This window comes from Alligator mississippiensis, chromosome 1, assembly GCF_030867095.1.
Source record: "Alligator mississippiensis isolate rAllMis1 chromosome 1, rAllMis1, whole genome shotgun sequence".
NCBI lineage: Eukaryota > Metazoa > Chordata > Crocodylia > Alligatoridae > Alligator > Alligator mississippiensis.
The window spans coordinates 25,120,707-25,146,297 of NC_081824.1; the positions used below are offsets into that span (position 1 = coordinate 25,120,707).

Consider the following 25,591-nt stretch of genomic DNA (forward strand, 5'->3'; position numbering starts at 1 on the left):
TAATTTAGAGCTGGCCAATAGCAGGACCCAAATTTACATTCGAATGGCGGGAACTCTCTGGCACCGGGGGTTTTGTGCAGCAACAGAAAGCCTTTACTTTGCAAGAGGCTCTCATGTGGCGGGAAAATTCCACCGTGCCGAGGCACCAAAATCACTGGGTTGTGACATGCCCCCTTGCTGACGGCACAACTGGAATTTTAGACACATGAGCACATCATACGGCATCTTTGTTTCGGGACTCACTGACCTGGCAAAGCTTTAACAACCAGTAAAATAAATATATATATATACACACACACACACACACACACACACACATATATATAAACAAACAACTTGATAGACCGGTCTTTTCAACAAGTTACAAAATACAATAACTTTGAACATATAACAACAACTGTTGATCATCGTCTGATTGGAGAAGTCTGCTTGGGACTCTCCTTGTATGGTAGTCAGTCCGTCCTCTCCTACTAACAGACAATGTCGATAAAATACTTGACAAAATGAGAGTAAATAGTGTTATAGCAAGTCCTGAGCTAATGAACGTTCGCCATCTCAGTGTCTCCTTTATAATCATCACTCTATTAACTTGAGCAAACTGCAGTCTGGAGTTCGATGAATCTCACAATCGGGCGGTTGTGGATTACTGCTTTTCTAGGGTCAGTCCTGTGAAGAGAGAAAACAACAACACAAGACAAAAGACTCATAATTGGATTTACTGTAAGGATACTGGGGAAACGTTGGAACGGTGTGTCGTTCAGTTGTGATGAACGATAATAGGAGGATGATCGGGCTTCTCTTCCAATTGGACAGAATAGGTATTAGGATATTGTCCCGACCACTGAACAGTCCCTTTGTGAACTTGTGGATGAGACTGATGGGGGTGCAGCATTGAAATCCACACTAACTCGTCTGGTTGGAACTTGGGCTCCCAAGGTGGAGGTTTCTGGACATTAGCTTCGTCCCATAACGGTTTAGCAGTGTTTAGTGAAATAAGGACATTGTGATTAAATTGAGTCCAATTTTTAAACGTCCCTCCTCCTCTAAGGCGAAGCTGCTCTTTGTACAGACCTATGTGTCTTTCCACAACACCATTGGACTGCGGGTGGTACGGCAAATGAAGATGCCAGGCTACATTATGAAGACGAGCGAATTTGTCTGGAGCGTTTGAGTTAAACGGGGGTCCTCCATCAGACTGAATCTCGTGAGGAGGTTACCAGGTAGCAAATACAGCAGTCAAAGCAGAAATGACAGCAATGGCATTACTTTTCCGTAGGGGGATAACCTGTAACTGTCTTGTTCCCAAATCGACAACAGCTAGTCCTTTATTTGGTGGCTTAGACCCTGGGAGGGGTCCCAGCAGATCTACCTGCCAAACTTTTCCTGCTTGAAACTGTGAAGAATCGAAAGCTCCTAGTTGGTGCTTGGTTCTATGGCATTTTTCTTTAGCACATATCTCACAGGCCTGAGCTACCTTTTCCCAATCGCGCCGAGCTCCGTATGAGGCCGGCTCCGTAAGGGCTCGGCACCAACTTTGATGGCAAGCTCGTGGTCCCGGGTGACCCCAATTCTCATGAAGCCACGCGAGGAATGGATTTACTTCAGGACCGGAGGTAGATGGGACAGGCAAGACTATGTCAGTTCGGAGTGGATCTTCCAAGAGCTTATCAATTACCTCATGCGCTGGATCGGTGTCTGGACGATGGGACTTAGTGTGCCTAATCAACGGAAGGCGCACAAATTTAGTTAACATTTCCCAAATATCTTGCCAATCATTTAAATTCTCGGAGGGAAAAGCTGTGCCCGTAAGAATTTTATAAATGTATTGTGAATCAATTGCGATGATCGGAACTGGGAGTGTATTGTTCTGATGTGTCAGACAATGTTCCAGTACCTTAAGCAATCCTAATAATTCACATCTTTGGGCCGAATTATCATCTGGGTCGGCTTGAAAGATTTCCTTATCGTTACAAGCTTTGCAGTAATACCCATAGCCTCTGCCATGTCGGGAGGTTCCATCTGAGGCCATCCATGCCGGGGCAGAGGTTCCATACAATGTAGGGACCTCCTCCTCATCTTTTGGGCTTGGATCAGGTACCGTGTCTTCCAACCTCCAACAATGCCAGTTGTAATGGGTAAGCACTAGCGTATTCCAGGTCTTAGATTCTCCCTGAAAATGTGGGTCAACTCTGTTTGCATCCAGCAAGGGTAACAATGTGGCACTGGGAGCGCGTAATGTCCCATGCCCCCTTGCTAAAGACTCCACCAATTGTTCGGCGAGGAGGATTTTTCCCACAGCTCCATATTGATGTTGTGCCGCTTGAAGTGTTTTATGGGCTGTATATACTAACTCATCATGAGAATTATGTGCGACAGCCCACACATGGTTGGTGGTGAACCCGAGGGTTACGGTTAGTGACTTGCCCAGATCGATGGCATGGAGTTATGTATCTTTAACCGTAGCTAGCAGGCGAAGCAGGTTCTGCTGATCTCCTTTTGTCCAGGGCGTAGACTTTTGGGATTTATTACAGATCTGTCGCTGCAATTTGGTGAGGAGTGCCAAATCACTAGGTTCAATATAATGTTGATACCAGTTCAGATGACCCAACAGCTGTTGAAAGTGCCTCTTAGTTATAGGGAAGAATGTTTTCAATGGATCGATGTTAGGACCCTCATGAGAAATTCTGTGGCGGATGGAACCAATGTATCGAGTGCCAAGGAACGTTATGTCATCTACAGGTTGTAAACACGACTTTTCCTTGTTGATTGTCCATCCCTCACTCTGAAGGTGAGTGACTAGTTGACTGACTATACTAGTAACTACGGAACTATCATGACCCATGATGGCGATATCATCAACGTAACTCCAAATCTTTAGTTCCTTCTCTGGGGGAAGAGAGTATGAAGCTCGAAAATTGTTTAGGGTGTTATTCATGGCACCAGTGGCTAGTGATGGAGCGTTACGATATCCTTGTGGACAAACTGTCCACCTATACATGATGCCATCAATACACATGTTTAGTATTCCTTCCGGGTCGTTTATCGGGATGGAAAAGAACATATTTTTAAGATCCAATGTGACTCCAACCCACTTATTTTTTTGAAACTGTGCCATCTCAAACATACGTTGTGGCAGAGTAGATGGATTAGGTTGTTGAAGTACCTGACGCCTTTTGTTGACTTCTCGATAGTCTACAACCAACCGGGCTTCATTAGGTTTTCCAGGTTTCGCTACCCCCCATCCTGATGACAGGTAGGTGCTGGCTGTTACAGTCTTAATACAGCCTCGTCGCTCGAGCCGCCTCAGGAGGTCAGTAAGGGACTGCTTTAGCGAACCCTTAGTCGGGATTGGTCGATATCGCCAGGTGGAGTTGTTACGAAGTGTTGGTCGATGCCAGTCCTGTTCTGGGATGATGACGAGTAATGCCTGTAGCACTTGTTCTTTAAGGTCAAGCGCTTTTATCCCCGGGATCCCTAAAATGTTGATGCCCCCTAGGACAGCCTCTAGGGGGTATCGGTAGCCTTGGACCCAAAATTTGACCTTCGTTGTGACAGCAATAGCGTTAAGCCCTTGTACCTTGATCGTTTTGGTGGTCTTTTGATGAGGTATCATTGAGGTAATCACATTGGTCTGAGCTCCAGTATCGAGAAGGAAGAATGCTTGTTGTTGGTCAACCGGATCGGTAGGGTTGCAAACAGTGAGTTCGGCGTATCCGTAGGGTCAGGTCTGAACTGGAGAAGGCCACCGGCAGAGCCGCCGGCCATCACTCGTTTTTTGATGTGTCCTCGAATTTGAATCCCAATGCTTCAGCCAGACGAGACTGGCCCCTTTCTCCCAAAATTCGTAGCTGCGCCTTTGTAAGTCCGGCGCGGGAGAGAAGAAAACCAAACATGGTTCTTTCCTTCGGGGTTCCTGGAGGTGACCACCCTTGCTCTCGTTGGGGAATAAATTCTTGCTGTCTGGGTCTCAGTGTTCCGGCTGGGTATACCGAAGATCGGTCCCTTATAGTATCAGAAGCTTCTTCACCTTGTTGCATAAGTGCTTGTAGACGTGGGAGATGGCCTAAGAGATTTCCCACCGGTTGACCTGCCATTGGGTTCAAGAAGAGTCAGAGTGTAACGGCATTTGCTCCTCCATATACCTCCACACAGGTCTCTATAGCTTCCAAGGGTGTTGGGATTGCCCCAGGGTCCGATAGGTGGCGATGAGCCCATCTCTCTTTTTGTTGTACGGCGGTTAGTCCCATTGGATTTGTTCTCAGACTCCATGAGAGATATGACACCCCAACTATAGCCAGGAGGAGTTGCTCCGCAGTAGGCTTCTGTGGACGACCTTTGTGCCAGGTGTGAAATTTGTGGTTTACCTGTCCCACTACGAGCGCTGGGAGTGGGATGGGCCAGTGGGCACTGTCCACGACCACATTCAAATCGGTAGCACGCCCACCACTCCATGCCGCCTGTCGAGTCAAAGCACTCGCTTCTTCTTTATCCAAGGTGTCAGATCCGAATTCCACTATTAGCTGTCCTAACCACATTGCCAAGGTCTCTCCTGATCTTATTTTAGATTCCTTGCAAAGCTCTTGAATCTTTGGTCGAGTGCGTGTGCGTGAGATAATAGTGGTACTTGTAGCACCATCTTCATCTGCAACATGCTTCATCACAGCTATCGGGTGAGCTGCGGTAGAGAAAGAGTTAAATTCTTCGTCTGGGAGCGTTGGGTATATCTCTCCTCCCATTGCCCCCTCCCCTTGGCAAGGAGGCGGGGTCGTTGGGAACGACGTCACCTCAGGGGGCGGAGACGCTAGATGGATCCCTGCCAGGTCTTCTGAAGCTTCGCCCCTCCTTTCCGGGTTTCCCAGATGGCTCGCGCTTCTTTCGGCGCCATTTTCTGCTAGCGGTATCATGCGGCCGGTGCTTCTGACAAGCGCTGCTCTGGAGCTTTTTGCTGCCTGCTCCAACGACTCCTTACCCGCCATATGCATCTGCGCCTCTAAATTTGCGTATTCCCTTAGTAGACCCGCTACTGTACGGAACAACACATCTATCATTTTTCCCTTCTTCCATTTGGTCAGACCCCATCTCGGCACATGACGGCCCTTAGTTTCCAAATCCTCCCGGAGCTGAATGAGGAGCTCATTACCCCGCGATTCCGGCATCAAATCCGGACAGTTAAACCAGTCCATGGGGGTGGATTCCCCTCCTTCCCTTAAGTATTGAATGCATTGAGCGAACTCTTGAGCGGGGGTCAGCTTCTCTGACTTCCGCGCTTTCACCCCGGCTAAGGATATGGTTGAGGTTTCCTCCGGGGTTCGATAATAGGGCAGGGAACAGCTGCAGGCAGACCTGGATAGGTTGGACAAGTGGGCAGAAAACAACAGGATGCAGTTCAACAAGGAGAAATGCAAAGTGCTGCACCTAGGGAGGAAAAATGTCTAGCACACCTACAGCCTAGGGAATGACCTGCTGGGTGGCACAGAGGTGGAAAGGGATCTTGGAGTCCTAGTGGACTCCAAGATGTACATGAGCCGGCAGTGTGACGAAGCCATCAGAAAAGCCAATGGCACTTTATCGTGCATCAGCAGATACATGACGAATAGGTCCAAGGAGGTGATACTTCCCCTCTATCGGGCGCTGGTCAGACCGCAGTTGGAGTACTGTGTGCAATTCTGGGCGCCACACTTCAAGAAGGATGCGGATAACCTGGAGAGGGTCCAGAGAAGGGCAACTCGTATGGTCAAGGGCCTGCAGACCAAGCCCTACGAGGAGAGACTAGAGAACCTGGACCTTTTCAGCCTCCTCAAGAGAAGGTTGAGAGGCGACCTTGTGGCTGCCTATAAGTTCATCACGGGGGCACAGAAGGGAATTGGTGAGTATTTATCCACCAAGGCGCCCCCGGAGGTTACAAGAAACAATGGCCACAAGCTAGCAGAGAGCAGATTTAGTTTGGACATTAGGAAGAACTTCTTCACGGTTCGAGTGGCCAAGGTCTGGAACGGGCTCCCAAGGGAGGTGGTGCTCTCCCCTACCCTGGGGGTCTTCAAGAGGAGGTTAGATGAGCATCTAGCTGGGGTCATCTAGACCCAGCACTCTTTCCTGCTTATGCAGGGGGTCGGACTCGATGATCTATTGAGGTCCCTTCCGACCCTAACATCTTTGAATCTATGAACAGACCTGGTCGCTCCCCATTATGCATCCGAACTCCCCAAGGGATAGCTTAGTTCTCCATTCCTTCACTACGGCTTCTTCTTTCTTTACGGAGAAGTAACCATCAATATTTCTTTCATCCCCTTCTACCGCCTGGTGGTAAGCGATATGCGCCCATAGATCGTTGGCGTTCTCTACGTGGCGGGTCCCAGTGCGCCAGGGGCAGCACCCGATTAGGTTCTTCTCTATCACCGTGCCCTTAAATCCCATCCTCATCGCCATGTCTCGGACGGCCAGAGCCGACTCGAGGTGATTCAATAATTACTCTTTCGTCGGGGTGGGCTGGTGAATAGAGAGGCCGAGAAAGCTTTATGGTCGTAAAACTTTACTTACATCGCTTGCTGTTGCGACGAAAACGGTCCGGTCGTCTGAACAACTACGTTAGTTGTTCCAGCTGGCAGGGCTCAGGCCAGCACGTCCGTCTACAAATCAGGCCGGCAGGGAAAAGGATACGTCTGGGATTGCGCACGGCGACAGGGAGACAAATCGATAGGTGATCGATCAGTCTATCGATCAGCTCAGCCACGAGTCAGATCTCTTCAGAAGCACTCTGCAGCGTGCTCAAAGTTCTCCGACTTGGGCGGAAGTCGTGCTAATTTTTAAATGGCTAGCAAGCCAATTACTAGCCGCCATGTGTGCATAATTTAGAGCTGGCCAATAGCGGGACACAAATTTACATTCGAATGGCGGGATCTCTCTTGCACCGGGGGTTTTGTGCAGCAACAGAAAGCCTTTACTTTGCAAGAGGCTCTCATGTGGCGGAAAAATTCCACCGTGCCGAGGCACCAAAATCACTGGGTTGTGACAGCTGTCTCTAGCCCTGTCATTGATATTGTTTTACTTCACTTTATTTGCTCTTGTTTCAAATATTACATGGAGTCATCAATCCTCCTCATGGAAGTATCAAGACTTTTCATATTGCATGGTATAAACAAGTCCAGTGATTTGTCACTTGCTCTTAAGTGCTACTTGTTAACCAAGATAGTAACAGTAGTATTTCTTTCTTTACTAATATTTATGATAGACATAACTTGTTAGGTAGATCTCTTTTTCCAAAAAGGACTGGCTCTGTTGACTGTGGTATCAAAGGATTGCATTGGCTAGCTAGAAAAATACATAGTTTGAGTGGCAAATCTTTAATCTTTTAGTATTGTACTGAAGGAGCACTGTCCTCACTGAGATTCATATTGATAAAGTTATTAAATCCTTATTAATAACACTTTGAGTTACTTAACCTGGGAACATACGGAACGGTTTTAGTATTGCTCTCTAACTTTTGAATTTCTCTTGGGTTGGATAATGAAAATTCACAAATCAGTTTCACTTTTGTTTGCTTTTAGTTTCTAGTTGATGTCACAAAATGCTCTGCATTAAGTAATTTTGTCCATTCAAAATGTTTAAAATTGAGACGGATTTTAAACATAATGAGATGCTTTTATGGGGGTTTTTTTTTGTTTGTTTTTTGGGGTTTTTTACACTAAAAAAAAAATTCTGATTTACTACTTGGTTTTTGATTAGTTTACTTGGGTCACGTTCAAAGGAATTTGTCACAATCATAAGAACTGGAAAATGTTTTAAAATACATATGCTAAGATTGTCATGTAATGAACCTGGGAGTTGAGTTGTGTATCTCAAAGACTTATGGCAAAATTGTAAGAATTGGCAATAGTGACTGAAGCTTCGAACTTTATAAAAGGATATGCTTTAAATAATAATTCTTTCCTTTAGAAATAATAATAAATGAAGAGCTTCCTATTGCCTTTGCCTTTTTCTTTTTTTTTCCTTTAATGTTTATGTTGGAAGAAGTTGAACATTTGCTTATAAGGGCAAAGTAAATCTTTCTTCATGAACATGGTGAAGGCTGGGCATGTAAGATTTTGGATTAATTGATATTAGGATGGAAGGAAATTTTACATTTATTGTTCCCAACTCTTCTGGGCTGGTAATTTCAGCTCTCAAATTAAGGAATTGGAAATATGTTATATGTTGAAGAAGAAAGTGCAAACTGTTTTTACCTCAAAGGCTACTGCTAAATAGAACTGAAATCTATTTTAATGTCTTTCGTTTTGCCAGGACTAAATTTAAGAAGAGAAAAGTTTATTATTGTTCACTCATCTCTAGAAGTGTTAACACTGTTTTGGGGATTATGGCTTAAATATTTGAAAGAGATTTTGTTTTGACTAATGAGTGATTGGAAAAGCTATTTAATACTGTTGCCAAGGCTCAGCACTCCAGAAGCTTGCTGGTGGAGCCAGCTGTAGTCAAAATTTGATTCGTTCTGCTGCTAACTTAGATGACAGATTTTAAACGCGGTTTGCAAGTCTCTTGGAGCTTTCTGTACCCTTTTACTGTGGTTCCCTTAAGGGTAATGAACTGTTTGGCAGTATGTGATGGCTGTCCAAATGAGCAGCAAGTGGCACTGTTAGAGACTGACTATTGAGTTGTTATATACTGGCTTTCAATATAGCCCCTAATGAAACCTATAATTGTCAAGAAAGGCAGGTGGTTTAGCATATCTTTTTGTAGATGTATCTTTTTCCAGACAGTTTCACAATCTTCTCTCTCTTCTTTTGTACATATCTTAATATATAGAGAATGGAAACATGGGTGCAGTTAGCTTTGCCCTGTTCTGTTCTGGGAAATAGAAAGTCCCAGGTAGTAACATTACAGTCTGCTCCCACCTCCAGTGTTTAAGAATGTAGTGCGAGAAAACTGAAGACTGTTTAAGTGGGCAATATCCAGTAGTTTAGGTGCAAAGTTTAAGTTATCTCTTTAATTCATAATTTTTAATGAAAATAGATTTTTGTTTTGGGCTTAAAGAATTCCTTCTATTTGCAATCAAAACCTTAGTACATGAGGACAGAAAATGAATCTGATAATTTGGTTTTCATGGGCCATATGAGCGGAACTTAAACTTTAAGCTGTTTAAGTGTTTAAAAACGGGAAAAGAACTAGTCAGACCAAGAATACTTTTGAAATATCATTTAGAAAACAAATAGAGGGATGTCTGTGCTGCCTCTATTGGAAATTCTGCCATAGTCTGTGTCCCACCTGCACACTCCCATTCCAAAACTGAATCAATGCAATGGCTTTACAGCACTATTAAACATACGCCCAGATCCACTTGCGCGCTCTTTGTCTGCTACGTTTAGAGCTTCTCTGAGGTGGCTACCTGCTACTCTGGGAGCAAGTGTGAGGAACGTGATTTAGTGGTTTTGGCCTGCACCCATGGAAGTGCCTTTGGGATGCAGCACAGAGGCAATCTGTATTTTCCCATGGAAACAAGGTTTTAGACTTATGTAGCCGTAATAGTTTTTTTCTATAAGTTTGAGTGTCTCCTTTTTTCAATTATCCTTATCTTTATCCTCAGATTTTCATAAACATTTGAGCCTGTGATTCTTCCTTTTTTGTAATGCTTGATGTTATGTCAGAATTAACTTCTTTTTGGAAATCTTTTTGAAATTAATTGGACTAGAACCAAGGGGTCTTGTAGTGTCATGTTGTTTATTCAGATTTTTGGATGGGGCTATTTTCAGAAGAGATGTAAGCATTTAGCAGCCCAAGTTTGCCTGACTTTCACTGAAATTTAGGCTTGGGGACTCTAAGGGGCAGATCCCAGAAGGATGTTTAGACACCTAAATTCCTACTGATTTCAGTTGGAGTTGAGGCAAACATGTTTTTAGATTTTTGCCCTAAGTATCTTCTGAAAATGGGACTCAGAAGCATAAGTATTTTAGCAACACTTGCAAATGTTTTGCTGTGTCCAATAACAATTACCAACAGCTTTGCCTACACATATAGAATACATATATATTGGTATTACAGGCTTTTCCCCAATGAAAGCTGTACATTATTGCAATTGCATTTTTGTTGGAGTTCATGAATCTTCAGAGATTACTTCTTCACATTACATTTATGCCTGGTCTTCAGTGCAGGAAAGATTCTGATTCGGAAGAGCCTACAGGAGTTCATGTTAAGTGCATAGTTTTAGCATATCAGTCTTGAGTTGTGTCTCTGTTGTTACAGAAAGATCTCCCCACCTCGAATTCACCCTCTGTAACCTAAGATGAAAGAACTCAGAATCTGTGTGGTTCTTGCTTCTTTTCCATGGTAACTGTAATACAGACCACCATACTAACAAATGATATATTGGCAATATTTGAGTGATTACTGTTGTACAGAAATTGATATTCTTAGGTAGGGGCCTTGTTGTGTACAATTTTTTTCTGGTAGTCTCCTTTAATTTTATAGCATAGCATATATAACTTTTAAAATAATTTTCAGTGTGACATGCTATTACCATATTTACTCAAATGTAAGATGAGATTTTTTTTTCCCTAGTCATGGGGTGGGGGTGGAGAACCTCAAATTGGATATGTGTACTGGCCTGGGGCAGGTGGTGGTTTGGCTCTAGGTTTGGGGCTGAAGCCTAAGCTGAGTCGCTGCCTGGCCTGGGCTTGGGTGGCTTATATCCACTCAGCTGCTCTTTACCTTCTGCTTACCTGCTGCAGGGGGACAGATGAGGTGGGCGATGCAGGCTGCAGGAGGGCAGGGGGGGCAGGGAGTTGAGGGGGCAAGCACAGTAATGCAGAGGCAGGTGGCAGGGGGTGCATGGCAGGAGAGAGGCAGCAGGGATGGGGGGGTGGGGTGGGCAAGGGACAGGGGTCTTTCACCCCTGCTGCTGTTTTCCCTGCCATAGCAGTTGTGGGGATCAAAGATGACTGTCCACTAATTAGATTTTATACATGGATAATTATAGCAAACTTATAATTTCTGTATATAGAATCTAATTATTGGGCAGGGGGGGTTCATCTTAATTTCAAAGTTGTCTTGGACTCAGGTAAGTACAGTAAATTGTTATAATTGTAAGCGCTTGCACAGATATGTGGTCTGGAGGTTGTCAGGGTGAGGAAAAGGTTATCATTGAGCTGAATTTAGCCTTTTCTTTATTGTAACTTTTGCTGGTAAAATGTTGGGCAGGATGGCGTTTTCAAGATGAGCCTTTCCCCTGATGGAACTCTTCTAGCAGCTATTCACTTTTCTGGAAAATTGACCATCTGGACTCTTCCATCCCTGAAACTGCAAGGAGAATGGGATCAAAGTTACCAGGTACACAGGTGTTTAAGAAAAATAAATATTTTAAACCTCATGAGTTTAGCTCTTCTAGGGAATGAGAGAAGGTGTAGGTTCCTGTTGTCTTAGGTACTGATATTTTTTTTTGCTTCCTCTTTTGATTGACAAGGGTACCCTAAATTGCTATTGCACCACTTTTTGTCATCCCTTAAGTAAAAGTCTTCAAGTTGAAAAACATGGTGCAGCATAAGAACCGGTTGGGAGTGTTAATGAATAATATGCAAGTTTATGAAGCTGTAGATGGGAAAAGAGTAAGCGCACAAATGCAGGAAAATTGCAATCCATCAGAAATTATTGAGATGTATTTGATACCGTTTAGGGCAAGGGGTGGGCTAGATCACCTGAAGGTCCCTTCCTGCTCCATTTTCTGTGAAACCTTGGTTCAAAATACAGACCAGGCCAAGGCAGAGCTTTTCAAGTTTGAGTTTGTGGTCCCCCAGTGATGAAGTGAATTAATGCATTAACCTTTTATCCTTGCTTAATTATCCTCTCTCAGGTTAATGCTCTGCTAAGGTTTGCCGTGTAACTGATGGCATCAGCAAGCCACATGTTTTTCTTTGCTGTCTTCCCGAGTTGCATAAAGATGAAATTTGGTGCATTAAAGTGGCTCAGATTTGTAGCATGTTACTTTTGAGTCTGTGCAGTAGTTCTAGTCTCTGGACGACTGACGAAACCCTTTTCTACTTCATTCAGGTAGTACAGGGTTCATTAATGATGTAAAGCTATTTGCTTGCTATTTTAAAAGGAGCAGATACAGAACCATGAACATGCCTCTCCAAGTTCTTAATTTTGTTTTTATGGAAAACCCTTGAGAATTAAGGTTGAAAGGTTTTCCCTCCCACTGGAAGTATTGTGTGTAGTTTGTGCATACTTTTTCATACTCTTCACCAAACTCGGTGTACTCTGTCCACCTAGTTTTTGAAACCTGAATTCCCTTTGAGATATGTTTGACTCAACATTTTTTTTGACGCCATCCTTGGCAGTGGTGTTGTTCTTTTGCTTAGTGACATGTAGTTCATAAATTGAAATGATTGCATACTGTACATCCATCTTATGTGGCATTTTGGCAAATTAACTGGGTTATTTAGTTTTTGAACAGTGTCCTGCTATCTTGAAACATGATGTGGGATTGAGGCCATACTTTGTAACCAGTCAAACAGGGTGCTTCATGACACACAAATAGGAAGACTCAGTGTTCATGTTCCCTGCCTAAATCTAAATATGTATCTGCACATTTTCATTGATATTTTGGGAATAGGTGTGTTTTTCTGATTAGTTCATTATAAGGTTATTTTAGTTATAACTGTTACTATTTTCTTAGTCTTCAAAGTTTAGGTTGGTTATTGATGCATGAATTCCTATCCCATAATACTATTTTATCTAGCACCATTTTGTTACTTAGACTCTTTACTCCCAACCTGTTGCCCAGTCATTAGGAATTACAAAAGAAAAGATTAAAGGAAGAAATAATTTTAATTTTGGGAGATGATTTAGATGCAAAAAAACGGAGGTATTTAAGTGAAATACATCCAACTGTTCTCCCAATCTGTTGACCTCTGTTACAATCCATGAGTTGCACAGCAGGCATCACAGTCTAATGTAGAGCTATATTTTAGGTCTTATGATATGTAAATGCAGACTTTAATTTTTATTAACCCTTCAGTGCTTTCCTCATTGTCTGTATATATGTGGGCATTATGAAAGTCCGTTCCAGTCAGGCCTCCAAAAACTTAGTCATCTATGCAAGAAATCTTATTTGGCTTTGTCTTAACAAGGTTTCTAAGTATGAGAAGGAGCTAGAGGTTCATAAAACATTCAAAAGATGATGCTTATACTCCAAGCTTATCATAGTGTCAGAGTGAATCAAAATTTTCAGGTCTGCCATTGTGTTCTTACTGATATACCATGGTTCTTGCCTAGCAGATGCATATTTATGACTGCAATGACCAGAGCCCATCCTTTATTTTTCATTGCTGACATTTTAAGAAGTCATATCTAGTTAGGACTTACCCGTTGAGAGAGGTAGTTTTAAGTCACAGAAGACTAGCTCTTTAGCAAATGTGTTCACATTTTTAAGAGAGAATATGCTTGTAGTCCTTGCACATAAGAGCTACATGAGAAATAGAGGTTTTGCCTGAGGATTTTTACTGCAAGTTTCTTACTTCTAAAGCCAAGTGGAAACATTTCCTTTTGTAGCTGTGTTTTAAGTGTTTTCTGTATTGCCCAGTAGATGATGATTATAATACACCCAACTTCAGTAGTGCAGTGCGTGTTTTGAAACCACATTTTTAGTGTACATCATTTGGAATTGAATGCTAATGCATATTTGCAGGACACATTTTAGTAATACATATGGCTGCCACCTATTTTGCATAGAGCTCTTTTGGTTTTATATGGTATCGCTAAAAAAATATGCTTTTAGTTATTAGTGAGAAAGGAGAGAGAGAGAAGAAGAGAAAACCTTTCCACTGTACTAAAACTGGACACAGTCTGTTTTTCAGGTGTTAAGAGCTACATACTCTTCCTTCTTTGGACTGCAAATTCCTTGGGGCTAGGACGGATGTTTTCTGTATCAGCACAGTTACGTACAGTCATACTACTCTGTAAATAATAAAGGCTGTATTTCTTTCATGTGTCAGGTGACTTGCGATACTGTACAGAGTGATTTATTGGCACACTTACAGTATGTTCTTTCCAAGATAAGGACAAAAAAATCTGTTGCAATGCCCAAGGGAAGGAGTGACAGGTGCAGAGGTCATTAAATATTGTTGATATTGTTGATTCTTCTGGTATTCCCTTTACCTTTATAAAGGTAACCTGACTGTAACATGATCCTGTGCTCACCTAATATTCAGCAATGCTGAACGTATTTACTCAGGTGAGGGAGACCTGCATTTTAAGTCTATAACAAATAGTTGCACATTTTTAGACTAAAGGTGAAATAAACAACTTGGACATATGTACTTTGGGAGAAGTGAGATTAGTGACATTAGGAATTTCTGGATCTGAGAAATTAGTTGGAGCTGATTGTCCTTAAATGTTGCTCATATTAGTGAGTCATTGGGTTTTCTGCAGGTGCATTCTCATTTCCAATTCTCAGTTATCAAAGGCAGGATACTGGATTGGGTGGACCAGTGGTCTGATCCAGTATGACAATTCCTTTCTTCTTAAGCATAGTGTTTTCAGCCAAGTGTCCAGTTTGTACATCTGATCTAGTAAAGGAGGTTTTAATTTTAATACCAGGGAATATTTGGATTTATATGAATGTGGTCTCAGTCCTAACAGAGTAATTTGGGAATGAGAAAATTAAATATATTATTCTCTATTAAAGGCCTAAATATAAAATAAAAAAGGGGAAGTGTGTGTGTAGATTATGGCTTATAAATATATTTAATATAATAATCTTCACATTATTTTAGCCAGGTTATGATGAGATCAACCCTGCATGGAGTCTTTCTGTTGAGAAAAGGAAAAAAATTAAAGGTTGGTGGTTTAGTCAAACTATTATTTTAAATGTTGGTGTAGTTAAAAAAAATTATGCCAGCCACTTAAAGAATGTAAAAGAGCTTAATTAAAATCTTATCTAGGGTAGTTGGCAATCCTTTAGGTCTCCCTTGAATTTATAGTTCATCCCCACTAATGAAAGTCACAATGTAAGAGTGTTAAAATTCTCTATTAAGAATACGTTGCAGCTGAAATATTCTTTACCTATGGTCACGGTTCATAAAGGGCTTATTCATTCATTACTGATAATAAGGTAATAGCTCTATATTGTAGAAATTTGCAGATCTCACTTGAAGGCTAATTGAAGTTTAGAATGCTAACTGTATTTTTCTACCATTCATTTTTCTACCATTCTACCATGGTAAAAGGTAGAAATAACTTAAACCTCTAAAGAGGTCAGATTCTTGGATAAATAGGTCTTCTTTTGGTTCTGGAGTGTCTCTTTTTAGTTGATAATGTTAGTTAATGAACTTCTGTCTAAAAAACATTCTTAATTACCTAATTTACACAAAATTGTGCACTGTATGAATCAATGAAGACTTATAAGTGTGTATCATAGGGTCATTTAAAAATAGGACTAGAAGAGACTTCAAGAGGTCACCTAATTGCACCCCCTTGCTCAAGACAGGTTTATCTTTGTTTAATCATTTCCCATTCTAGACAAATGTGTCCCCATCTGCATTAAAAAGCCTCTAGTGATGGAGATTGTATAACCTCTCTTGGTAATCTACTGCAGTGCTGAATTACCCTCATAGTTGGAAAGCTCTTTCAGATATACTGTTTACTTTTCCCTTGTTGCAACCTGCATCCGGCAGGGTTTTATTTCAGTGTAATTAATGTTTGCCCCTGAAAGGTTTCTAAATATGCTTGGGCCATGAATAGGTGTTCTTTTCTCCTCTTGAGACATTCCACCACTAGCGATCTTTGAGAGAAGAAGTATAGAGGTGTTGTGTTCATCCTATAGTTGCCCCCTCTCTCTTGCTGTCTGTCCCTTCCCCAGACCAGGTTAATCTGGTCTGAGGAAGGCATGGGCAGCAGTAGCTGCTCCATTCCTACCAGACCCTGGGGGGCATGGAGTGGCAGGGAAAGCCTGCCTGTGCCTTCCCCAGACTGAGGTCTGGGAGCAGTATGGGGCATTTCTGCTCCACTCATGGCCTCCAAGAGGGGAGAGAGCAGCAAGGCAAAGCCCGTAACCTGGGTACTGCCTGTGCCTGCCTTGTGGAAGAGGGAGGGAACAGTGGTAGATGCATCCTTCCCCTTTTGGATCAGTTTGGGAGGGAAGGAGGAGAGCAGGGCAATGCCCATTACCCAAGCTGGGTGATACCTAATTTGGGGAAGCTCAGGGAGCATTGCCCTATTCCTTCACTCCTGGTGTGGACTGGGTAGGGGGTTGTACAAGTGTTCATTCACAGGTGAATAAGGGAGGTCTTCCATGTTGACACTGGGAAGATCTTTTTTCCTGGAATGTGCATGCTTTCAGGAAGAATTGAGTCAACACATGTATACTCATCGTTTGGATGACATGTGATGACTTTATACCCTTGCAGCTGGCATCTGACTGCAGAAGCAAATAGCTTCTGACAAAATGGAATTATGCTTATAAATAGCTTCTAAGTTCCTTCTTTGTAACTACTTTTTCCTGGGGTGGAGGGTGGTTCTCTAGATGCTCTATTTTCAGTTGTGACCTACCCTCTGGTTTGATGCAGCTTCTGGATCCAATCAATAGTCTGTATGCATTTGCCAAAGAGATTGTCTCAAACCTAGCCTGAGGAACACTGAACCAAACTTTATTAAATGTTTAAACCCTGTCATGCTCTGTGCAAGTAAATTGGTTTGCTGTAGATTTTTTTTTCAGGCAATATTTAAAAAGTAATGGAGTTGCATCAATAGCTGTAATTATTCAGCTTCCTTTTAGATAATATAGAGGTGACTTTAATTAAAATATCATTGCTATAAAATAGAAACTTAGTGAGGCGAAGTTGTATGCGAGACTGATGGGGTATGTTCATTAAGTTGGATCATCAAATGAAATCTCTTAAATAATTGAAGTCCATTCAGCCTTTGTTTTGCTTTTAAGATTGGGTTTCGTTTATTTATTTATTTGCCTCTTCTTCCTTTAGATAAAGAATCCTATTATCCACTGATAGATGTAAACTGGTGGGCAGAAAATGCTGTGATACTGGCTCGTTGCTCTGGTGCTTTGACAGTGTCATCTGTGAAAACATTAAAAAACCTATTGGGGAAATCATGTGAATGGTTTGAAAGTTCTCCGCAGGTCACTTCTACTCATGATGGAGGATTTCTAAGCTTGGAGGTAATAAAGTACTCTTCAGTATTTTCAGTATATTTATTGGAGTAAAATAAATCCTTCCACATTTTTGTTTTCTTTCTGTGCATGACCCAACGTTCTAGCTGAAGATAATCTTTCCCACCCCAACAGCAAATTCTTTAATGAAATCTTGTATTACAATTTCACTGCTTTTACAAAGAGTGAAGAGTGATACAGCATGGATTTTGAAGGTTTGTCTATCCTAAATAGTGAAAGATAAGCATTTTTCAAATGATCAAAATAGCTCTAGATCCATGCTTGAATTGCATGCTTCCTTTATTCTTCAATATTCATAAAGGCTTAGGGAACTTTAAAAAATCAGGGGGTATTCAGCTGCACACCTGCTTTTTCAAAGGTCTGGGACACCCTGAGCCTGACATTAGGGTACCTTTCCTTGGAAAATTGCTGGGACTCAGCATCTTAAAGAGCCTTGCCCTGAAGTCTTGTCAGGACTGCAGTGCAAAGGCAGCAAATGTGTCAGTGCCAGCAATCAGCAATTGTCAGCATTGGGGCAGCCTCCGGGGTGGTTCTAGACTAGGCACTGCCCAGATCCTAATGCTGAAAATCAGCTGATTGTTAGCATTGGGATGTTGGGGGATGCCACTTGCTCAAATTATGGTGTCATAGAAACCAGTCAAAAACAGATTCCGCATATTTTTGTGGCTGATTTGCCTTTTTATGGCTCCATTAATTCAAAGAATGTCTCTCATGCCATAACTTTTAATGTGTTCCAGGAGCCTCTAACACTTACTGAAACAAGCTTAAATTTGCAATAGTTTTCTATAGTTGTATTGTTACAAAAGCTTGCCCATATAATGATTATATCATAAAAGCATATATGGATATAATTTGATATTAATTTTACCCTAGTTGATTGATGTAGTCTGTACCTTAATTTGTAGTAGATTTCCTGGTCGTTTAGTTTGTTTAGATGCTTTAATTTTGTGCTATTTTTAAAGAAACAACCTCTCAAATTATTGTAATTCAGAGCAAGAAAAATCTAATCTCTAGTCCTTTTTCGATCTGTGATATGTTCAGTAACAAGAAAGTTTTCAAGTGGTACTGCAGGCCGAGTGCAGCTAATGACTGGATGTATTAAATATTGTGTGAAAAATACTGCAAATCTCCCTCCTTTTTCTGAAATGAAACTTTAATTTACCTAGTAGTCTACTATATAATGGAGATGTTTTAAAGTAAAGAATAAAATTGTCCTTTATCTTTAAAGAAAAGAAGCTACCAGCTAGCTGCACAAAGTGTTCTTTTAAGGTTTTTTTCCCCCCCAGTAATTTTAAAGTATGGCAGAAAAGCCTGTACCCCAGAATTGTTCTGCAGAACCGTTTCGTTTCACTTTGTTTCTTCACTTTGCCTACAAAACTGTTATAGCATGTCTTGAAGTAGGCCTTTAGATTACATTATTATGCTTTTAATTTTTATCAAATGTATTGCTAATGCTTGGCTCAGAACAATGTGATCACATTATATACAAAAAAAAAGCTTGTATATCTATGAAATCATATTTCTGTGGAAATTTTTTATCTTTTGGGTATTCCATTCATTTGAGAGAACCTTAGTATGCTGATAGACATTCCAAAAATAAATTTATCTTTTTAAGTTTGCATACTACTTAACTTAGTCTTAGCCACCCTGATTTTTCTGTATTTAAAACAGTTGTGGATTGCTGCATAGTTCTATCAAGTATTGAATGGTTAGGATACAAAGGGTCTCATTGATAGTCCCTTGAGATTAATGAAGATCTTCCCATCCACTTGTTTTGTCAATGGGACCTGGTGATCTAACAGTGCTTCCAGAACTATAAAACACAGGTACAAAACTAAGGTTTTAAAGGTATGCATGTCCACAGAAGAGGAATAGCATCTCTCACAAAATTTGAGCAATGTAGCAGCTGTATATTGCCCTGCTTATTCTTTGTTTTTTACATAGTGTGAGATAAAACTGGTTTCAAAGAGGTTACGTTTGGAAAGCAGGCCTGGGGATGAAGATGAGGGTGAAGATGACTCTGACCCGGATGATGGAATTTCTGCTAAGGCCAGGTACTTTGGTTACCTGAAACAAGGCCTGTACTTTGTGACAGAAATGGAACGTTTCGCTCCTCCGCGGAAACGTCCACGAACTATTACAAAGAATTACCGCCTTGTAAGTTTGAGATCTACAACTCCAGAGGAGCTCTATCAGAGAAAGGTGAGCATGTGGAAAAGGTAAAGCCAAAGAGTAACATTAATGAAGTATATTTTCCTTTGGTTTGAAAGACCATCTTTCTGTTAACTCTTTTCCTCTATTCCTAAAAGAATCTAGTTGTCTCTATTTGTACGTGTCATGGCGGGGTCCTTCGGGAGGGCTATGGTCTCCTTGAGGTCCCTCGCTCCGTGTCAAGGCCGGCCCAAGGCACCCTCTTATTCTCGCCCGCCACGTCTTTGATGTTTGTATACAGTTGGGAGGCTGCCTATGACTCCCTGGGCACGGCTACTCGGGACCTCTGTCCCCGCGGTTCTTCCGGACTCCTGTGGTCTCCCGGTATAATGGGTGCTCCCCAGGCACCCTAGCCTTATGGGCTACGCGTGGCTCCTACCACCCCTAATACCATGCCCCAAGCCTCGCAGATGTAATAGACGCTGGTGCGTCTGCACGCCCGCTTCCCAGGCTCTTCTTCTATAATCTAGCCCACTCTTGGGCCTTCTCTACGATAGGCTAGTCCCCTCTGGGACGTCCTCTCGATCCACCGGTCTTTTAGGCCCACCGCACCACTACCCTCTCTGGTACGGGCTCACCACGCTACTATCCCCTTTTGCCGGGGACAACCGCAGCACCTTGCCCTTCCCCTGGGGCGCTGCCCTGCCAACCCCTTTGGTTTGGGTCCACCGCAGCACCCTGCCCCTGTCCTGGGTTTTTCTGTAGTGCTAGCCTTCACCCGGGTCTACTGCGCCAGTCCTGGGCTTCTCTGTAATCGCCCCTCTCGGGCTCCTCAGTAATCTCCCCTCCTTGGAGCTGGGGTCTATGCACCCCGCAAGTGACGCCCTTGCTGGCGTCTGCTGCGCCCATCCTGGGCTTCCTAATATGGCGCTCCCCCTCTTTGGGGCTCACCGCGCCCACCTTGGGCTTCTCAATAGTCCAGTATGGCGCTTCCCCTCTTTGGGGCTCGCCGTACCCACCTTGGGCTTCTCAATAGCCCAATATGGTGCTCCCCCTCTTTGGGGCTCGCTGTGCCCACCTTGGGCTTCTCAATAGTCCAATATGGCGCTCCCCCTCTTTGGGGCTTGCCGTGCCCACCTTGGGCTTCCCAATAAAATAGCCCCTCTCTCTGGGGCTGGGGTCTACGTACCCCACACACAACCCGGGGTCTGTCCCCCCCGTCCACAACCCACTGGTTGCGCTCCTCACTGCCAGTTGTGCCTGCACTGGCGCTGCGCCTGCACTGGCACTGGGGTCCCCATACCACTGGGGTAACTATGAGGCTAATGTGCCCTCCTGGCGCTAGACTGCGCCCTCACTGGCGCCAGGGCACCCCACCCCTATGGGGTCCCTGTGAGGCCTCCTCCAACCCCTACAGCCTCACCCAAGCCTCCGGTGTAATAAACAATCACAAAATATACTGCAAGCCTCCTGGCTACAACTAAAACCTATGGCACCTAGCCACTACAAAGTAAGCCACCTGGCTATAACCTAGCACCATTACTCCAACCTTCGGAGCGCTCATGAGCTGTACTGGCCATCAGGCTTCTACCCATCTCTCGGCCGAGGGAGCTCCTGCCTCTCCAGCTCGGGGAACTACCAGCCTGGCCTCAGCCCTGGGCTTTATAAGGGCCAGGCCCTGCCCCCTACAGGCAGCTGGCTCCCCTTGGTTGCTCCGGCAACCCGCAGCTGCGCTTGTTACCCTGGCAACCCTCAGCTGGGCTCGTTATGACATGCCAGGGCTCTGTCTCTCTCCCTGGCAGTTTCTCCTCTCTAGGAGCAGGAGCACTGAGGTGCCCTGCGACAGTACAAGACTGTCTGTTATGTCTATATAGCCTTAAGGCTCATTTTTAAAACTGTGAAAACAGAGGATCTGAATTACTGTATTTTAAATGTGAAGTTTTTAAAAGATCATTGAGAAGAAAATATTTGACCTACATGAGACCAGTGAATGGTAGTAAGCACCATCACTTGAGATGCTTAGAAGTTGAGAGAACCTTTAAAAATATGTAAATGAAACCACCCAGTATTCTCACTTAGGCTGTGTCTTCACTAACCTACTTTTGGTGATAAACGGTAGCAGGTACTGCTAAGCTGCCTGAGTGCATGCACACCTGTGCATTGTTGGTGATTCCATGTGGCTCTGCTACAGCAGCTGGACCTTTCAAGTGCAAAGTAAATGTTAGGAACATGCTCACTGGAATAGATCACAGTAGTTGGCTGAAGGCACAGCTGTTGGGTGGTGGCAGAAGTCTTATTCTGCTTGACATCAGAGGAATAACTCAGCCCTGGAAGATCTGAGGGTTCTGTGACTGGAGAATGGCTTTGTGTGTGTGCATATTCAGGTTTGCTGGCAGGAAGACCATACTGTATAGCTCTTCATTAGGACCCGTGCTACAATACCCTCCGTATCCACTGTGCTTACCTGGTGGAGCTAACTGAATTCAAGTATCTCTTCTTTTTTTGGCATCCATGACCTTTAGAATACAGTGACAGTATTGCCTTCTTAAAGCAAATGGTACATTGTTGTTTAACAGTAGGAACAAAGCATTTGAAGGTGGGGAGAAAAGGCTTTCAAACCATCCACACACATGTCTGTCTTGCCTATAGGCTTACGTAATGGTAACCTGGCCAAGCCTGTTTTTTACACCCTAATTGGTGTCTGTCACATTGGTTCAACTGAGCCTTACTCTTGCAAGTGTGTTAGTCTTTTAATGAGCCACAGTGTATTTGATATTTGAGGTACATGGAACTTTTCCTGTCCTACTGCAAGTGTCTGTGGAGAACTAGCTTTTTTAGTCATGCTTTTTCTTTCGTATTTAATTGTCCTGTCTTTCTGTTAAAGTATCGTATTTTCTCACATACACTGTTTTCCCCCAAAATCGGACCCCCACAAACTGGGGTGTATGTTTTAAGCAGGGAAGTGCTTTCTTTTGCTAGGAAGCACACCTGAAGACATGGTGCATATCATGCAGCTGCCAAAATGGCTCTCAAGATGGAAGAGTCCTGTGTTAACCCTCTCGTAGCTATAGTCTACATACATGTGTTCAGTTTCTTCTGGGAGAGTTGCTGCTTTTCTAGCATACACCATAAGTGTACAAATATTCAGGATTTTTCTCCCAGAGCAGAAATGGTAGCTACAGGAGGAAAATAACTTGGGAACAACCAGGGTTAATTCACTCTCCTGGGAGTTTCTGTACCTGTTGTCTTCTGAGAGAAGTCACAGCATAATCTTCCAGCTTTCCAGGGTGCCTTGACCCCTCTCCCTCCCTATCCCCCCAGTGAGACAGTGTATTGCTCACTGGACAGTGCTGCTCCAGAGCAAAACATACTCACTTCACAACCTCACATTGCACTTCCAGAAGACACTGATCATTGTGGGACAGCCAATGAGGGCTGCCCTATGCACTGCTACCATTTGTTACCAGGCAGACTTAGGAACCTGCAGAACAAGCTGAGATGTATGCATAGGGGCCCCCTGGCTGCACAGCATCAGCCCTGCCAGCTTCCTGCTCTTCAGTGGCTCTGCATTCAAATGTCTGTTCAGGTGTCTCTGGGTAAATTTTTCTATCATGAGAATAGACCTAAGAGAATGCTTCCAGATTATTTGAACATGTGTACACAGCCTCTAGGTATGGCTAAGCAATATATTTTGTGACTGAAGCAGTGACTTGCTTATAGCATCCTGATGAGGCTTGTGATTTGAAAACAACAGCGTACAACAGGAATTTATATAAAGAATTACTTATAGTAAAGAGCTAACAATCTTGCTACTGCCCATGTCAGTATCTGGGACCTAATCTTGTGTGACACAGAGTAAGACCTCTTGGAAACATACTGTCCAGGAATTGTGTCATCCAAGGAGAGTCTGGGTGAGGCATCTGGTACCAGGAACTTCCTGGACAGGCTGTGTTCCCAGAAGCACTAACCCTGTCATACAGTTGGCTGTGACTCTGGAAACATCTTTTTCTCTGTATATTCTGTCTTCCAAGATCAAGGTGTACGTTTTATTTGGGGGGGGAGGGGGAGAGGGGGTTGTTGTGCATGAGAAAATATGGTAACTTCTTTATATATGTAAACTGAATAACTGAGTCAACATAGAAAATGAATAACTAAACATATCTGCATCCATCGCTCATGCTTATTTTCATGTCCTTTGATTTAGATTGATAATGAAGAATACGGAGAAGCTTTATCTTTGGCTCAAACATATGGCCTTGATTCTGATCTTGTATATCAAAGACAGTGGAGGAAATCAACTGTAAATATTGCTTCTATTCAAGACTACCTGGTATGTTTTTAAATTGAAGGGTATTATTTTATCTTGTCTTTGAGGATGTATTTCACATGATATGTAAGGGACTGAACTTGTAAATTAACTAAGGGCTTGATCTGAAACTCCCAAGTCGATGAAAATCTTCACTTTGGTTGTCACTGTAAGTTCACATAAAAATAGTTTTTAGTTCTTTGTAATCAATATTTCAGCAATTAGGTTTTAACAGACGAAAAAAGCAAATATAGTTAATGATAGCTCTTAAGAAATATTGCCTTCTCCCCCTCTCCCTCCAATCCATGTAAGAAAGGGAAAGTTTAAAAAACCTTGGATTTAGTCTCACACAGGTATAGCATCACAATACGATTCAGTATGTTTCCTGGATCTGGAAAAAGAAAATGCTTTTATGTTCTCTTGTGCACTTAGTAGAAAAAAATGACCATATCATGGGATCATTCACATATGAACCTTAGATCATTTGAAAATTTAAATGCTGGTGCTGGATTAGTTTTAATGGCGATTGCAAAATAAAACTGTACTGGTAACTCTTCTCTTTTGAACTGTTAATCACAGATTTCCTATCAAAATACTTCATAATGTAGTAAATCATCTACATATTATGAAATAATACTTTGTGGGTGTGGGTGTGTATAATACTTCGATTGGTTTAAATGTGGTTTAAACCTGATAGTGAGATGGATTTATACAATCCTGTTAAGCCAGTTTAAAGCCAGCTGGAATAGTTCAAAAGTGTACTTGTATAATCAAGCACTGTGTTGAACCAGTTCACTGTTCCTCAACAGCCCCTCCTTCCCCACTGCTGTAGCTGGTTGCTTTGGTTTGCAGCCAGACCTCTACTGTTCCCCTTTTCCTCCTTTGTGAGTACATTTTATCAATGAGTGACCTTGCACTGCTTGTTCAGTAAAAGCTGTTTTTTGTTTTGTTTTTTTTAACAACCAGCTGTATCCTCCCTCTTTACTTGACCACAGCCACCCATTATGTACCCTGTCTCTCCCCCCAACCCCATGGGATCCAGACATATGCTTTCCACCCTCCCCCTCCACCCCCGTCCAAGTCAGGCAAGCATGTTGCAGGTTATTGAAGTTTAACTCATGTTTAGGAGAGAATGGGAATCAGAAAAGTAAAAGTGCCCCCAGCTACAGGTCAGCCACTGCCTGGGATCCCCAAAGCATGGGTGCAAGCACTTCCCCTCCCTGCACTTGTCTGCTTTGAAGCATACTGGGCTGAGTACTCACTCCCATCCATTGGTGTCAAAGCCACAGTTCATGCATGTATGAACCAGTTCCAAATCAGTGACACTTTGAAGCAGTTCAGTTGGTAAGTATGTCTGTACCCCATTCCATAACAAGTGTTAGCTGGTTCCTGATCATCAAGAGGGATCCTGATTTTCTCTGTTTAAAACTCCTAAATTCTCTGATTTAAAACCCCCAAATCCGTTTTTTCCTGTGATGAAAATGAAACCTCACTACATACGCATGCGCACGCGTGTGTATGTGTGTGTGTGTGAGCCTTTGTCTGTCTGTCTGTCTATCTGTCTGCAGTGCTTTATTCACACTGTGACTGGTTGTCTGAAACAACCAATCAGAGTGCTCCAAGAGTGTTCGGGACAGGAGGCAGCGGCGGCAACATGCCGCCATGATGATGGCAATGGAGCAGACAGAGATGGGGAATGAGGCCAGCAGTTTTGGCCTCACCCCCTCCCCCTGGCTTGAGGCAGTGGCTGGCATTAGCCCCCTGTCCTGCCCTGCTCCTTGGAGGGGGGTGGAGGGGATGGCAGGGCAAGCTCGGCTCCCCCCCCAGAGACATAGCGGCAGCTCAGGGTGGTGGGTGGCAGTGCTCCATCCCTGCCCATCCCCTGTCATTCATGGGGAGGGGAGGCAGGCAGCCCAGGCGAACCCAAGCATGGTAGGGGAGAAACAGGGCCTGACCCAAACTGGGGG

The 25,591-nt window shown here is 43.1% G+C and overlaps 1 protein-coding gene across 3 annotated transcripts in view; it reads left to right on the plus strand.

Moving 5' to 3' along the window:
- Window positions 1–25,591, plus strand: part of NBAS (NBAS subunit of NRZ tethering complex) — a 385,077-nt gene that overhangs the window by 52,623 nt on the left and 306,863 nt on the right. For all 3 annotated transcript variants that reach the window (XM_059729540.1, XM_059729533.1, XM_059729539.1), the window contains exons 12-16: window positions 11,185–11,313; window positions 14,757–14,820; window positions 16,962–17,155; window positions 19,112–19,369; window positions 23,523–23,648. In XM_059729540.1, the coding sequence (XP_059585523.1) occupies window positions 11,185–11,313; window positions 14,757–14,820; window positions 16,962–17,155; window positions 19,112–19,369; window positions 23,523–23,648 (771 nt within the window). The remainder of the gene's footprint in view (window positions 1–11,184; window positions 11,314–14,756; window positions 14,821–16,961; window positions 17,156–19,111; window positions 19,370–23,522; window positions 23,649–25,591) is intronic.